Genomic DNA, 15,147 nt, shown 5'->3' with positions numbered 1-15,147 from the left:
TCTAATTTTTTTTTTATAATAATAATAATTTTGAAAAAATAAATTTTAGTTTAATTTTTATTTAGTTCAATAAAATGCAGGATTTTTTATTATTCTATTTGATGTACAAGAAAATTTTGTTAAATATATATTTGCATTTGTACAATCTATGAGCCAAACTGAATTCATATATGGTGGAGTCAGTCAAACAGCCGATTACTTCTTTTTCGTTTGTTTGTTCTGTCAAAGATTGTTTTTATATTTCTATATCTGCAATATTCTATGCTTATTAACAAAATATTTATTTTTTCGTAAGGAAGACAAATGAATAAAAAAAAATTGATTTTTTTCTATATTTTTCCCGAAGTTAGGACGGCCTAAAATAACAAACAATTACCTTGTAAACTAGTGTTATTAGATAATTATCTATAACGGGCTCTTAATACGAATTAGCTGGTAAAAGAGAAAAGAAAAGGGATGCCTTTCTGACAGAAAGTAGCCAAAAATATAGCTTGGCAACCTTGTCCAAAAACAAATTTTGTGAAAACATTTAATTTATTTTCTAAACGTTTTCTATAAGTTTATTGTTTTGATAATTTCCCATCTAACAAAAATGGGTACAAAAAATAAACACAAAAAGAGTGCAAAACAAAAGGAAACAAGTATAGAAGAGGAAAATAAAGATGTGGATGTTCCAATTGTTGATATTCCTGAAGCGGCGCAACCGGCCGATGTGACCATGCCGGATCAGCTGGATTTAGAAGGCGAGCAGAAAAAGAGCTATAGGAAACGCAAAAAGCATTACTACAATGCTATACGGGCGCAAATGGAATTTTACTTTGGTGATGCCAATCTGACTAAAGATCGTTTTTTAAAACAGCAACTCGATAAAGATCCATGTAAGTTTTTGGAAAGTAAAGATTTCTACATCTATTAATCCTGGGTTTATTTTCAGATGTTCCCTTAGAGATTTTCATGACTTTCAATAAAATGAAAGCTTTGACATCAAAAGTCGAGGATATTGCGAAATCATTAAGTAATTCTCAGCTGCTGGAGTTGGACGAAACCGAGCAAAAGGTGAAGCGTAAAATACCTTTAGCGGAAAATCGTAATGTTGATGAGAAAACTTTATATGTGGAGGCTTTGCCATCAACTGCGGATCATGAATGGGTGAGACAAATTTTTGAGAGATTTGGCAAAGTTGCCTATATATCCCTGCCAAAATACAACAAATCGCGCAAAATTAAAGAGTTTGGCTTTGTGGAATTTGAAAAGGAAGATAGCGTTAGTAAGGCGATTAAATCGTTCAAAGAGTTTAATGGTGTACTGTGCATGCAAGAAAAAGATCCATCCGATTTGACCAGTGTAAAATCATACATTAAAGAACAGTCTGGCGAAAAGGAAGAGTTAGAGGAAGCAGTTGCTGTGGACAGCAGGAAAAGAACTAAAAACGAAGAAATTAAGGATGAAACAGAGCCAAAAATTAAGAAATGCAAAACAGAAACGCAAGATGAATCGGAAGAAACTTCGAATACCGAAAACGCAGCGACATCTCAATCTGAATGCGAGACAATGGCCGAGGGCACAGAAGGGAAAACAGACGAGAGCCTTAAGAAAAAGAAACGCAAAAGGAAAAAGAAATCGAAAACAACTGAAACACTAAAACGTAAAGCTGAACTCAATACTGATGTAGCATATTATGAGTTGAAAATATTGCCGAAAAAAGATTGGAAGCGTCTACGCAACAAATACCTAAATCTTCAGCGGGAAAAAGTGACCGAATTAAAACGTAAAGCTTGGCGTGAACAACAAGAATTAAAACAACAACAGAAGGAAGCTGCAGTGACGGAAGATAATTCTTTACTACCGGCCAGCCAGCAGGAACAAAAGAAGAATTCTAAAACTAATGCTAAACACAAATTGCAGAAGATGAATATGAATTTCTATGGAGCTGCTGAAGAAGAGCCTCCAACAAAAGTAAGCATTAGCGAAAAACTTCCCCAACAAAACCCCGCCTTAGAAAGAGCACCCTTATTTACCTACGAACCGGGTCTTATAGTAGAAGTTACCTTTCTGGAGCCTTGTGTTAATATTAAGGAATTTAAAGCCGATATGCGTCAATATAGCTCTGTGAAATATGTTGATATTAAAGAGGGTGCTATGCAGGCCTATCTACGACTGGAGTCTCCCAAAAAAGCCATCGAATTTGTTCAACAAATCAGCTGTGCTGAATATCAATGCAAAATTTTAAGTGATGAAGTTGAATCAAACTACTGGCAAAAAATCGAAAAAGATCGAGAGCAAAAACTCAATAAACAAGTGAAAATTCCACAGAAAAGAGGTAGGGAGAAAGTTAAAAAGTTGATAACTAAACATATACGTTTTGGAGATGATGATGAGTGAAATAAAAGTTGTGAGTAATGAAGCTGAAATTTGTACTTGAAAATTTGCAAAGTATGTAATGTAAAATATGAAATGAAAAGAAAAAATTTACAATATCTTAAAATATCTTAATTTTTTTGTTATATGCCTGAAAAATATATTTGAGGTTTTTTAATTATTCTTCGAAATATTAGGACATTTTTACTAAATGTAAAAAGGAATGTACCTTTTTTGATATATCCTTTATTCAAGGACAATTCAAAATTTGATAAGCGGTAATGTTGAAATTGAGCACATCATTCTTATATACAATGTGAAATTCAATAAACGACCAACCAAAGCGAATTGTAAATTTTTTAAAAATTTTGTATAACCATAAAGAACCTTTGTAACAAATTTTAATAATTTTGGAACATTTTTGTTTCCTTCCATTAAAAAACCGCAATTTAAAAAAAATATTTGAGTATATTCTGGTTTATTTTTAATCGATTTATTTTATTAACATTTTAAACTTAACTTAGTTCCTACCATTTTTATCTATTGTAATAACTGACTTAAATATACAAAGAACCATCTGCTGGTCCCAAATAATGCAATGATATTAACACTACATCTATTATCGTCCATACACCCAAGCCACCAAAACTAAACAGTTTACCAATACCCTCCTGCCAATGGCCCAAATAAAATCGATCAGCACCAAAACCTCCCAGAGTTAAACTTATTATTACGGCCGTACTCCATCTGTAGCCCTGTGTCCAATTGCATTTGATGTTACGCGAGAACGAACGATTGCCCAGACAAAAGACGTCTGGACTTACCGTACAGTTAGTTTTGTAGTACTGCCCATTCACCGAATTGCAATTGCCTTTTTGCACACACTTTTGTTGCCACTTTTCGGTTTGATAACAGTAACGACAATTCATTTGATGCCAAAACCATCTGCTACCCTGACACTCTACTTGATGCAAAGCGGAACAATTCACATACAATTCCTGTCCATAGTGGCAGGTGTAATTATAATAACACTTTATGCAGGGGAACTGTAACTCACTGCAGTTTATGTTGGCGGTGTTTTGACACTGGGACAACTGCTGAGAAGTTTCATTAAAGTTGCGTATCACATATGGGGCCACCTCGCTGTTATTACTGGTAGTAACTTTGTTGTCAACATCGTCTGTGTGACTTTGTCTGATGCCACTCAACACAAAAATCCATATTAGCATTAAGGCCGACTTTCGATTTATCACAATACAACGTACCATTTTGTAAAAAATTGGTTAAAATTTATTTGGTTTCGATTAAAATAGTTTTAATGACAGATTTCTATTTTTTTTTTTTAATTTAATTAAGTTTTTGTTATATTTTTAACATTTTTCGTGTTACTTTTGTCAGCTGTAGAACATTTGTTTTGTTTACATCAGCAATTGTTGCCAGATTTGATATTGAGTATTGTATTTTTGACGTTTTTTAAGCCAGAGATGGACTTATGAATGTTTTAGTCCCAAATTTTAAGACAGTTTAAGCTGTTTTTACAAGACCACATTTTACGACATATTTGTGGGAAGGTAATAAAAATAAAGAAAAGTTTCAAAAAATTAAGCGTATCTCATATAAATATATTGCTCTCTTGCTATGTTAAAGCTGTAAAAACACAGTTTAATATGCTAGCCCAAAGCGGCTTTAGACGATCACACTTTATATTCAGAAATAAACTTTTAAGATAAAGGAAGTTCCAAAATGTTAATAAAATTGCCAAAAATTTGTATTTATTAATTTGTACTATAAACGTGGACTTCTTATTGGCTGAATATTTTACGATCAAAAACTAATTTTTCTTGGAAATCTTTTTTTCTTTTTTCATGAATATTTATAAAAAAATTTACGGGAAATCTCTAAATTACCAACATTGTATAATAAGTTTTGAAAAGAATTGTTTTCAAGTTTGCCAAAAAAAAAAACCGTTTGGGTTTATTTTTGTGGTGTAATAACAATAATGGTAAAAGTTGATGTGGAATATTGGTAAGATGTTGCTTTATATTCCTTAATTTTATTGAAACTAAATAAACTACATATTAATCTTTATTATCTATATTGCAGTGGCAAGTGCAACTTCGAGTGGCAGTGTAAAATGTTGCAAAACTTTTTGCAACAACAAAATCCTGATACAGAAATGTTGTGCCACAAAGGACGACAAGGATCTTTTGAGGTGAAGATCAATGATACTTTAGTGCATTCAAAATTACAGTCACTAGCCTTTCCCGACCATCAAAGTGTTTTGGAGAATGTAAAACGGGCAGAACAGGGTGAGCCTTTGGTAAAAGCGAAAGAACAACCAATTGAAAATTGTATGATAATGTGAAAGTAGCACAAATGATATGTATAAACAGTAAAATAATTAGAATTTTATAATTTTATTCAATAGTTTTCTTCTTTATTATTATCTTATCATGGCAAGATATTTGCGCATTATTATCGGGTACTTTCAATAGTGAGAGATATATGCCAAAACGTATCTTACCATTAAACTCTCTAGCGATAGTTCGTAAAGGCTCGGCGGTTTTTTGGCCACTGTGTTGGTCAATGCAAATCATTTGACAGCGTGTACAAAAACCATCAACCTTAAACTCCGTATCACCTATTGTCAGCGTATCGAACTCTGTCTCCTCCAAGGCGGTTTGGGTCTCGATTATTAAATTTGCTCTAAATCTATCGACGGTAGTGGATAAAGGTTCCTTTTCGGTGGTGATTTTTTGTGTCAGCCATCTCACAGAAGATCGATTAATTAATAGAAATTGTGCCTGATTGGACAAGGCAATATCTTTGGCAGAACCTGTCTGGGCGCGTCTTTCGGCATACTGTTTGATTAATCTTAAACCGGGTGTTTCCAAGCAATCGCTTAACCAATTGCCCACCTCATCGCCACAATCGTAACCAGACACTAAGTCATCGCAAACTTTACTTTGGCAAAATGTGGTATTTATAATATCCAATTGTTCTTTGGCGATTTCTAAATTGACATGTATAGATTTCATTCCAGTAAAAGTCAATTCCATAGAACCTTTTTGGTCATGAATAATTGGTTTAATTAAACATAATCTAGTTTGATGTTTTTGTGTTATGGCCATTCCCGAGGCATCCACTATCATCCAACCACGATCATATAAGAAACCAGTAGTTGTTAGAGGCCAGGAATCAGTAACCTTAAAAGCACCACAAGATTTAACGGGATAAATGCAAATCTCTTTAAGTTGAGGCTTTAGTCTTGCTGGTATATGTTGTAAAGCCTTTGGTAATTTATCACTATCCATGTGTTTCAATCTCTCCTCAGACGAGGACAAATAGCACTCTTTAATCATACTAACAATTTTATCGACATCTTGTTTGCGTGTCATATAACCAAATGAGACCCTTACGGCTCCAGTAGGTATACCATCAACCAAATCATTGTAATCACTACATATATGGCCAGATTCATACTGTTTGCGTATATCACTATTGGATAATTGTAAAAACCATTGACAAGCGCCGGGATTGCAGAAGCAACCAGTACGTAGTTGTATATCAAATACAGCTGCCAAGCAGGCCACTTCAGCAAACCCTACAAAGGCACCATCTTCATGTAAAATATTAAAGGTAATAACACCACCTTGATATTTGTAATCCCCATAACCATTGTGATTATAAAACTTCACCAACGGCTGTCCATTTGCATGTTTTAAAGCTGATAATTTATCATAACCGTATTTAGCCAATTGATAGACATATTTACTAATTCTTTGCATGGTGTTTTTTCCTTCTTTTGCAGGCACCAGACGTTCCAATGTACTAAAGCCCTCCAACAAATTTGCAATGGTTAAGAAAGATAAAGTGCCATCTTCAAAGTGTGATGAAAAACCAACACGTTTCTCATGAAAATTATCACGAGTCATGGCAATGTTGACCGTACCGCCTCCATAATATTGCTTAAGCAACACTGATTGCCCGCGTTTGCTGACAATTAAAGCCCCTACTCCAGTGGGGTAGCTAAAATAGAGCAATTAATTTTGTACTCAATAATTTTTGAACAGATCAGAAAAAAATCTTACCCAAACATTTTGTAGAATGAGACACAAAAGAAATCTGGTTTATATTTGCCAACATCCAAATAACTAGTTCCCACAAAAGCTGCCGAATCCAGAAAAACATAAAAATTATTTAAATCCGGCTCATTGGTTTGTGTGTGACCCGAAATTTGTGTTCCCCGTTTAAGCAAACCCTGCTTTTGTACAACTTCTATTAATTCTAGTGGCATTTTGTAGCCACTAAAATTACATTGAGCCGAAAAAACCAACAAAGAATTGCCCGTTCGAGTGCCGGCTAATAAATCATGACCGTTTTCCAAATTTGACAATAACTCTGGTTGAGTCAATACAAATTTATTGGATGTTTTAACCAATTCACGCATACCCAAAACTGAAGTGTGATTTTCTTGGCAATAATAGAAATTACCCTGTTCCTGAGCACCAAAATCAAATGTTTCAGCTACAGTTTTTATGGCAGCCGTAGCATTGCTGGTAAATACAACGGAGTACTCCAAAGCATCGGCATTGAAATGTTGAAGAATTCTAAATGGTAAAGTATAATTAGTTTGTAAAAGATTATTTAAACAAAACAATACTTTACCTATAACGCACTTGATCCACTAAATCCCCTGTTATTTTACAAGTATGCGGGTTGCAAAATAAGTTCTCTTTCAATAATTTACCAGATGCGTCAATTTGGCTTTCCGCATATAAAGTACTGCCCGCATGATCCAAATAGGTGTTATCTATCAAGTACATCAAATTGTTTATTATTTGTAACAAATTACAATGACATGCAATTTTATATTCACGAACATTGTGAAATTATATTTTAATTATATATTTTAAATGCAATTTATAATTTACCTCCAATTCTTTTAAATTCATTAGAAATTAGCTTTTCCTCGACCTCAGTTAATTCCCAGTTTAGTGACATTGCTTATAGAAGAATATGGGGGTTAAAAACAAATAATATTTTGTTCGAATAGACGAAATATTTCAGAACGTAAGAGATAAGTTAATAAAAACAACCTGTGTGTTCAACTGTTTGTTGTGGACTGTTAAAAAGTGTTCAGAGTGGAGTGCAATCAGCAGTAGCGGCTTATTTTATCTAATACAATCAGAATTTGTTAGAGTTGCCATTTTGTTGAAAATATTAGATTATGATGGATTTCTAAATCATGGTTAGAGGAATATTTCAAAATTCCGAAATAGTTTAAAATCATTCTAACACATTAGTATGATCGAAATAAACCCTTCATCATGAGTGGTAAGAAAAATCGTAAGCAAAAAAAAAATATGACTACAATTTTTGACCTATTTTTCACCCAAATTTTTTCAATATTTATCTTAAAATATACTTTGGTGAAGGATATAAAAGATTCAGCATAGCCGAATATAACCATGAGTGGTAAGTTTGTCATTCCGTTTGCAATTTCCATATTTTTCATTTGCAAAAATAACTTACAAACATGATTGATACTTCAATATGTCGGGTATAGTCCTGGTTCGTTTGCTATTTAAAATCGCAAAAAGCTAAAAACCTCAACTACCTCAATTTTTTTCACCAACATTTTTTCCCCTAAAGTATAAAGAATTAACGTCTTATTGAGAATAAAATTTTAAATTTATCAATTTTTTAGTTTTTATTATACATATATTTTAATAATTTTATTCAAACAAAAAGATTTTGCATAATCTCAGCCAGCAAAAACATAATTCAGTTTATAAATTTCAGCTTCCATGTTTACAATCTATCCTGAAGGAATGTTATTATTTAACCCCACGATTTCACTTAACCCTTGGTGGCCTTCATGCGCATCAAAGTCTTGCAGGCAGCATTATGAATTTTAGGATCAATTTGATCTAAAACAAATAGAATTATATAAACAAATTAATTACATTAAATTAGAGTTTTTTTTATTTATTACTCACATATCTTATGTTGTCCTTTAATTGGAAACACCACCGGCAATTGTTCAAAGTTTGAGCACACAAAAACATATGGGGAATCTGATTCTCCTGCAGGATAAATATCGCGATACTCTTCTTGGGCCAAACAATCATCAACCTTAACACAACCCAATAGACAACCAGTGGGATAATGTTCCGGGAATTTTATTGTAGGATCTATAGACGTTTGATATATTTTAATGTGTAATTTTTTAAATTTCTTTTCGTTTATTTACCATTATAATATTGTTTGTAAAAGTTCTCGAGTTCTTGGATCTCTTCTGATCTGGGTTCTTTAGCAGTAGATGCAATCCATAAACGACCACGATGTTCACTATACCAAACACGACCTTCGTGCCTGAAAAAGCAAAGAAAATAAAAATTTCATTTTAATAACGGGATATGTGGGCTTGAACATATATAGAACAGCCAAATTATTATCTTACGACTTTTTTCAAAAAAAAAAAAAAAAAATCAATTTTTAAACAACAATGAAGGCTATATTCAGCTGTGTCGAAGCTTATTAGAAAATAAAATATACCACCACAATTTATTCTTACTTCTTGATGCCCGCCACCAGCAGAGAGGCCCATGGCTGATGCATAGACAAACACTGACGCATATCTTGCATTTCCATTAGTTCCTTATCCTGAACACGATTGTAAATGCGCTCAAGACCATCATTTAATGTAGGCCCCTTGCTTTTAGCCTTTTCCTCAGCCGAAGGCCTATATATTGGACGCGCAGCATCCATATTGGGATCCAATTCACCCGCATTATCCCATTTATCAGAATGTTTACGGTTAGACCAATTACTGGAATTGTCAGATTTCGCATTGATTGCTGCCACCTCCTTCAAAACATCACGCTCATATTCCTTACTAATAGTAACATCTTCATCCACTTCACGGCCGGCAAAATCAATTTTAATTTTACGATTAATACGACTTGCATGTTTACGATCATGCATTTCCTGCTTAAGTCGTTCAAATGTGGCCCTCTGTTCATCCGAATGCCATACGGAATTCTCCTCAAAGTAATCCAATTCATCATCAATTACTGTGGTACGCTTCTCACTATTACGATCGTACTCCAACAGACGATCTCTCTGCTCTAGAGCCTTTTTCAAAGCCTCACCACCACCCTTTTCCTTGAGGGATTTTAAAAGATTATCACTTTTTTTGCCCGATGATTTCAGAACTTGCTGTTCTTCGTTGGTGCAAACTAATTCGCCACAAAATAGACAAGGACCACTACCCTCTTGTTCGCATACAATGCGGCCGCAACTCAAACAATTGTTCACCAGTTTATGTTGTGAAGCCTGACAATTGCACAGGCGTCTTCCCTTCAGCATTATGGCATCCACCACATTACCATCATTCGTATACAGACTTACATACTTGGTTTTCTTTTTGGCTCCCTGCGATTGTGTGTTCTGTTGTGGCTGATTTGCATCGTGCGATGCTTTGTTGCCTGGCACACTTCCAGCAGTAGACTGATTTTGTTTTATGGTGGAAGAGCCATGCCCTTGTGCTTTCTTTTGAGTGTTGGTGTTTTGTTGCTGCTTTTTGTTGGGCAATGCCTTGCTAAAGAGTCTTTGTTTACAATCGGACAAAAACAAACGATGGTCTTCACATTCCTTGTTTAATAAAGTCTCAAAATACTCATCAAATTCGGCGGACGATTTCATGGATATAATATACTTAATCATGTCATCTGGCACCTCAAAGTCCAAACAAGTTGACAAACGATCTCTTAACCATTTATCCATGATATTTTCGATTTTTGCAAAAGATTTTTTATAAAATAAACAAATATTAGGAAATTCCACTGGCAGTTGTTGAAATTAGCAGCCAGCTAACAGCTGTTTGATGTATGTGTGGCATTCACGCAGAACTGATAGCATAACAAATGTAAACAAAATTCCTATTGTACCGTTATTTTTAAAACATAATCTTAAAAAAGAAAATTATTCATAGAGTGGAAACTCTCCCTTCAATGACCTAACTCAGTTGTCAAAAAACTAAGTGGTGGAATAAAAAATCCGAGGAAGTTTTTATTCATAATTGGGCTGTATGTGAAATCAAAAGTAACACTCGTATGTGTGATTTTTCTTCTTTTTAATTTAGTTTCCGCTCTATGTATAATTCTCTATGGCTAAATGTTCACCTTTAAATAGTACTTTGAACAATAATTTTTAAATTAATCACCCTTATCGCTGTTGGCGTATAGATTACTAGATGAAAGAAACAGGTTACATTTTATCTTTAATCTACTACGAAATAGTTGAAATCGTAAAAGACATACGCCAACAGCGTTTGTATTATATGTAATAATAATAAACAAACTGGAAAACTACTATTGTCAGTGTCCTTTTAGGCAATATTATTAAACAACTTCTGTAGTTGTAGTTTCCAACTAATTGTAATTGTACAATTTATAGGAAAACTTTAGCATGCGGAAAATCCCTCAATAATTTTCACTAAAATATCTTTATCAGACAAATAGTGGAACTCAAATAATCCCTATTTTTATAAATTTATACAAATTTCAAATTAATTCTTTATTTAAAAATAGTTTAATAAATTTCAAATTTTAATTTATTTGTATATTATAATTCTGTAAAATACTTATAAATTCACTTATATCTAATCCACTGAGCATATTCAAATATTCAACACCATTCAATTCAATGGCTTCATGCTTACCATCATGACATAAACCTTCCACATCATCCCAATAGAAATTTTTTCCATTTACCACCAACGTTATATCGCGTACTAAAACTTTGAGATCTGGTTTACGCCTCAGTAACTCTTTACGCAAAACCATTAATTTATTTTTACGTTTACGCTGAAACGGTGATATTTCCGACTCTATATAAATACCAGTATTTTTCAATTTATGCGCTTGACGAAATATGGCTTTACAAGCCTGCGGACTATCTAATTCTAGCGAAAGGCATTCTTTGTTAGAATCATTGGATGTTTTTAGCGACGGTATAATACTGCAATTAATAATTTTTATATCGGGTAAATCTAACTTTTCGGTGAATAGTTTTTTGACAGATTTTAAGGGTTGCTCTGAATCAAAAACTTGTATGTTGCGTATAATAAGCTTTCGTTGGTGTAATAGTTTGTCTACCGTCTGTAGTTCATTCTGCAGCTGCCGTTTACTGGCCTGAGACTGTTGTACAGCTAAACGTAATACCGCGCATTCTTTTTTTAAATTATCCATTTCAGTTTTCAATTCCGTTAGAGCTGTCTCCGAACTGGCATTATTTGTTGGATTGCGTTTTATTAATTCATCTACTTTATCATTTAGCTGGTTATATTCCTTTTGCTTAACAAAATGTTGCAGTTTTTCATCAATTAACTTTCCAAAAATTTCTAAAGTATTTGAGGACAATTCAAGCGGTCGATTTTCGAAATTATTTACTTCTTGCTGCTGTGATTCTTTATAGCTTTTTTCGTTTGCTGTATTTAAAGATTCCTCATTTTCATCTGAAGAATAGCACATGGTGTTGTTTTCTAAAGTGTTATTAACTTCAGAAAATTGATTTGTATCATCATTTGAATAAGCAGCATTGCTGTCAGAACCTGATGCCCCATTTTCGGCAGCCGTAGCAAAATTTCTACTCAGCATTTGTGCTTCAAGAGCATGTACTAGATTTGGCAAGTGTCCGGGTTTTATTTTGTGGGCCTTAAAGTCTTCATATATTTTATTAATTTCCGGATGGGCACGTTTCATATGTTTTATAAAATTTGATGAAATGCCCCGATTGCCTTTGACTATTTTGCCACAAGAATAACAGCGTGCTCCAATGGCCTCTTTTTGAGAGGGCGATAAGAATTTTTCGACCTTAAATAAAATGTAAAAGTTAAATAATCAAATTTTAGTCACAGACTAAACAAAATATTACCAATTTAAAAAACGGTGGATTAAACAACACATTTTCTTCTATTCTCTTGTATTTCTTTAACGGTCTTCCATCCGCTGCCATTGTTGATTGGTTTGGCTCGAGCATTGTGTTATCTTGATTATAAAATTGGTGCGGCACATTAGGAAAATCCACTGCTGGATAATAAGTGGTATTTGTTTGGTTTCTAGTTCTTCTCTGATCAGCGCTATCAGCAATTCCTTCGTTGGGCCTCTTTAAACTGATTTGCGAAGTCAAATGTTGGGAATATTGTAATCTTGCACCATTATCGCTTTCCTGCCCACTATATAAAGTCTCACAAGGTTCCGACTTGATTCCAGGTTCCATAATTTTGTTCAGGCTGTAATTAAAAATTAGTTCACGTTTTCACTTTATTTTAATTTGATCAATACACACTTGATTTAATAATAGTAACTCAAGTTGTAGGATTGATATCTTTTCAATTAATTGAATTTTCATAATTTCCTTTTGTTTCAGTTATTCGCGTTTGTTTTGGTTTTAATTGCATTTTAAAATAGAATGTCAAATAATACGAATGGAGAGAACTAATGATGCCATATTTATTAATATGTTAGTACTTTTGTGTTGTCTTAATTATACAGCACAGTGCAGCGAAACAATTGTAATTAAATTGAATTATATAACTCGCCAGAGATTTTTTTTTAAACTAACGGTGCGTTTACACATGCAAGTAGATTGAGGAAAGTTGAGAATACGTATTATTATCGAAAATGTCGAAAATACATCGAAATGTCTACAAGTTGCTTGAGCGTTTACACATGCAAGTAAAAGTTCATTTTAAAAATGTCGTCAAAACGTAAACACATTATTATTAAGAGTTGCCTAGGATACCACATACATATATTTGTAGGGAAATAATTGTTATAAATAATTATTATTATTACTTTAATGAGATTAGTGCTCTTAAATTAATTTAATAGCGTTCTTTATTCATATTTGAAGAGAAAAAACAATTTTTTTTACAAATATACATAAAATAAGTTAAAAATATAATAATTATTTTACCACAATCCAGTAATTTTTTTAAAATTTTTTTAGTTAGGCAACTCTGTTTGTGTTTTTGACACTTTATTGCAGTAAGTGTCAAAAAATCACTGTCCATCGAAATTCACTAGGCAGTGAGCTGTAAGTGGCTGCATGTGTGCTTGTGTTAGTGCAAAAGTGTGAATGTATTGTGTTTTTCGAACTGTTACTTGCATGTGTAAACGCTAGGTAAGAACAATCACATAATATAGAAAAAATCCATATCCCAATAACAGTTTATATTTTCATAATTTTTGTATTACTGTTAATATTCTTAATTTCTGTATTGCTGGCCATTGGCTATAAAATTATTAAAATATAAGCCGTTTTGATGAAATTTATTTACACCTTTAATATTTTTATAAACATACATTGCACTATAGGAAATTTCATATACATTTGTGTTACAGCCAAATGTCTGGAACAATTTAAATGATTTTTTGGATTTCAAGTTTTAAAGTCACCCTTAACATTTAGCAATCACTAATTCTCGAAGACATTTTTTATTCTTTGGGTTCTTTCAGATTTTTTGCAAAATGTTAATTGCGACCATTCAAGTTTTAATTCAGTATAGGCTTATGTTTTATTATCAAAGTATTGTATTTAAGCCAAACAGCAGTTCGAATTCCAGAAGCCTTGCAACAACTCATATGCCAGTTCAGATTCATATAAATATTGGCCACGAAGGCTTTTAGGTATTGAAATCAATAAATAAATAAAAAAAACAAATATTATATAACAATATATGAACAAAAAACATGCATTTTGCCAAATTTAAAATTTTGGCCAATAGCACAATGGTTAAAATACAATGGAAACTTTTCCAATTATTTAATTAATAAGTAAAATTTAAAAAAATCCAAATTTGGGGTCACTGAAATCCCCAAACTACCGGCATATTTTCCTTAGCGTATGGATAGGATACATTAAAATGGATTTGTATCCGATTCCAGTCATAGTATATTTTTTTTGATATGAATTGGCTAATACGCTTCGGCGGTCTTACAAATGTTCTTCTTCACGGTCTCTAAAAATGTTTCTTGCCAAGTCAATTTTCTCATTCCAATAGAAAATAGGTAAAACTATTGCCAATAAAATCTTAATTCATTCTATAGTAAATGACAACTTTTAAATTATGCCCGTATCTTTGCCATTAGATACATTTTATTGAAAATATCTAAGATTTTAAGCAATATGCAATTTTTATTGTCCGTGTAATTGACTCCAATAAGTATTTATATACATATTTGTTTAAAATTCAAATCCGAATAAAATTCGAATAAGAAATAACCACTTTGATAATACAATAAATGTAAGCAATATGGCATCACCACAAACGGTTACTATGAGAAATGTCAGAAAAAGAAAAATCCCAACAAGAGAAAATTAGTTTTTTGCATTTCGTTTTACAGTGCAGCATCCTCCAATTCTTTGTCTTGAATAAATGGATTTCAGTTAAAATAAAAATAAATAAATGTAGTAAAAACAGTATAAAACATAGTGATTGTGTTAACTTTATTGCCAGTTAATAAGGGAACTGAAAAAAACTCCCCTTATTAATTTTAAATAGAAATAAATCCAGTCAATAATACAATAGTGCAAGGTGTATGTATGTAAACGAAAATGAGACATTAGTAAGAAGACACAAAAAAAAAACGAAAGGTGCTTAAACCGAAAATAAGAAAGAGGTATAAAAATAAACAATAAATCCAAGACAAGATATAAATTAAAAATTGCGATTATTTTGTATGATAAATTAAAGAAACTAATTAAAATTTTTACTAT

The 15,147-nt window shown here is 32.6% G+C and overlaps 7 protein-coding genes across 7 annotated transcripts in view; 3 read left to right on the top strand and 4 right to left on the bottom strand.

Moving 5' to 3' along the window:
• The first annotated feature begins 552 nt into the window (after positions 1 to 552).
• Positions 553 to 2,411, top strand: Larp7 (La related protein 7). Its single transcript, XM_065509062.1, has 2 exons — positions 553 to 878; positions 935 to 2,411. The coding sequence occupies exons 1-2, from the start codon at positions 593 to 595 to the stop codon at positions 2,380 to 2,382; spliced, it is 1,734 nt and encodes a 577-aa protein (XP_065365134.1). The 5' UTR covers positions 553 to 592; the 3' UTR covers positions 2,383 to 2,411.
• A 408-nt stretch (positions 2,412 to 2,819) lies between these two features.
• amx (almondex) lies at positions 2,820 to 3,754 on the bottom strand. The gene has a single exon (XM_065507387.1). The coding sequence runs from the start codon at positions 3,624 to 3,626 to the stop codon at positions 2,916 to 2,918; it is 711 nt and encodes a 236-aa protein (XP_065363459.1). The 5' UTR covers positions 3,627 to 3,754; the 3' UTR covers positions 2,820 to 2,915.
• Positions 3,755 to 4,278: 524 nt separating this feature from the next.
• LOC135957062 (migration and invasion enhancer 1) lies at positions 4,279 to 4,778 on the top strand. The gene is made up of 2 exons (XM_065507724.1): positions 4,279 to 4,383; positions 4,462 to 4,778. Exons 1-2 carry the CDS (start codon positions 4,358 to 4,360, stop codon positions 4,721 to 4,723), a joined length of 288 nt encoding a protein of 95 aa, XP_065363796.1. The 5' UTR covers positions 4,279 to 4,357; the 3' UTR covers positions 4,724 to 4,778.
• On the bottom strand, positions 4,766 to 7,485 carry mal (maroon-like). The gene is made up of 4 exons (XM_065507723.1): positions 7,293 to 7,485; positions 7,027 to 7,171; positions 6,450 to 6,968; positions 4,766 to 6,387 (listed from the first exon to the last, which is right to left on the bottom strand). The coding sequence occupies exons 1-4, from the start codon at positions 7,360 to 7,362 to the stop codon at positions 4,776 to 4,778; spliced, it is 2,346 nt and encodes a 781-aa protein (XP_065363795.1). The 5' UTR covers positions 7,363 to 7,485; the 3' UTR covers positions 4,766 to 4,775.
• A 575-nt stretch (positions 7,486 to 8,060) lies between these two features.
• Positions 8,061 to 10,234, bottom strand: LOC135958067 (activating signal cointegrator 1). Its single transcript, XM_065508933.1, has 4 exons — positions 8,939 to 10,234; positions 8,615 to 8,736; positions 8,361 to 8,555; positions 8,061 to 8,291 (listed from the first exon to the last, which is right to left on the bottom strand). The coding sequence occupies exons 1-4, from the start codon at positions 10,147 to 10,149 to the stop codon at positions 8,221 to 8,223; spliced, it is 1,599 nt and encodes a 532-aa protein (XP_065365005.1). The 5' UTR covers positions 10,150 to 10,234; the 3' UTR covers positions 8,061 to 8,220.
• A 721-nt stretch (positions 10,235 to 10,955) lies between these two features.
• LOC135957553 (uncharacterized) lies at positions 10,956 to 12,818 on the bottom strand. The gene is made up of 2 exons (XM_065508327.1): positions 12,301 to 12,818; positions 10,956 to 12,239 (listed from the first exon to the last, which is right to left on the bottom strand). The coding sequence occupies exons 1-2, from the start codon at positions 12,643 to 12,645 to the stop codon at positions 10,974 to 10,976; spliced, it is 1,611 nt and encodes a 536-aa protein (XP_065364399.1). The 5' UTR covers positions 12,646 to 12,818; the 3' UTR covers positions 10,956 to 10,973.
• Positions 12,819 to 14,732: 1,914 nt separating this feature from the next.
• Positions 14,733 to 15,147, top strand: part of alpha-Man-Ia (alpha-Mannosidase class I a) — a 342,150-nt gene continuing 341,735 nt past the window's right edge. Inside the window, exon 1 of the mRNA XM_065506852.1 lies at positions 14,733 to 15,050. The gene's annotated coding sequence lies outside the window, so the exon portion shown is untranslated. The remainder of the gene's footprint in view (positions 15,051 to 15,147) is intronic.

The sequence above is a fragment of the Calliphora vicina genome, chromosome 4, assembly GCF_958450345.1.
Source record: "Calliphora vicina chromosome 4, idCalVici1.1, whole genome shotgun sequence".
NCBI lineage: Eukaryota > Metazoa > Arthropoda > Insecta > Diptera > Calliphoridae > Calliphora > Calliphora vicina.
This window is presented reverse-complemented; position numbering and strand designations above follow the sequence as displayed.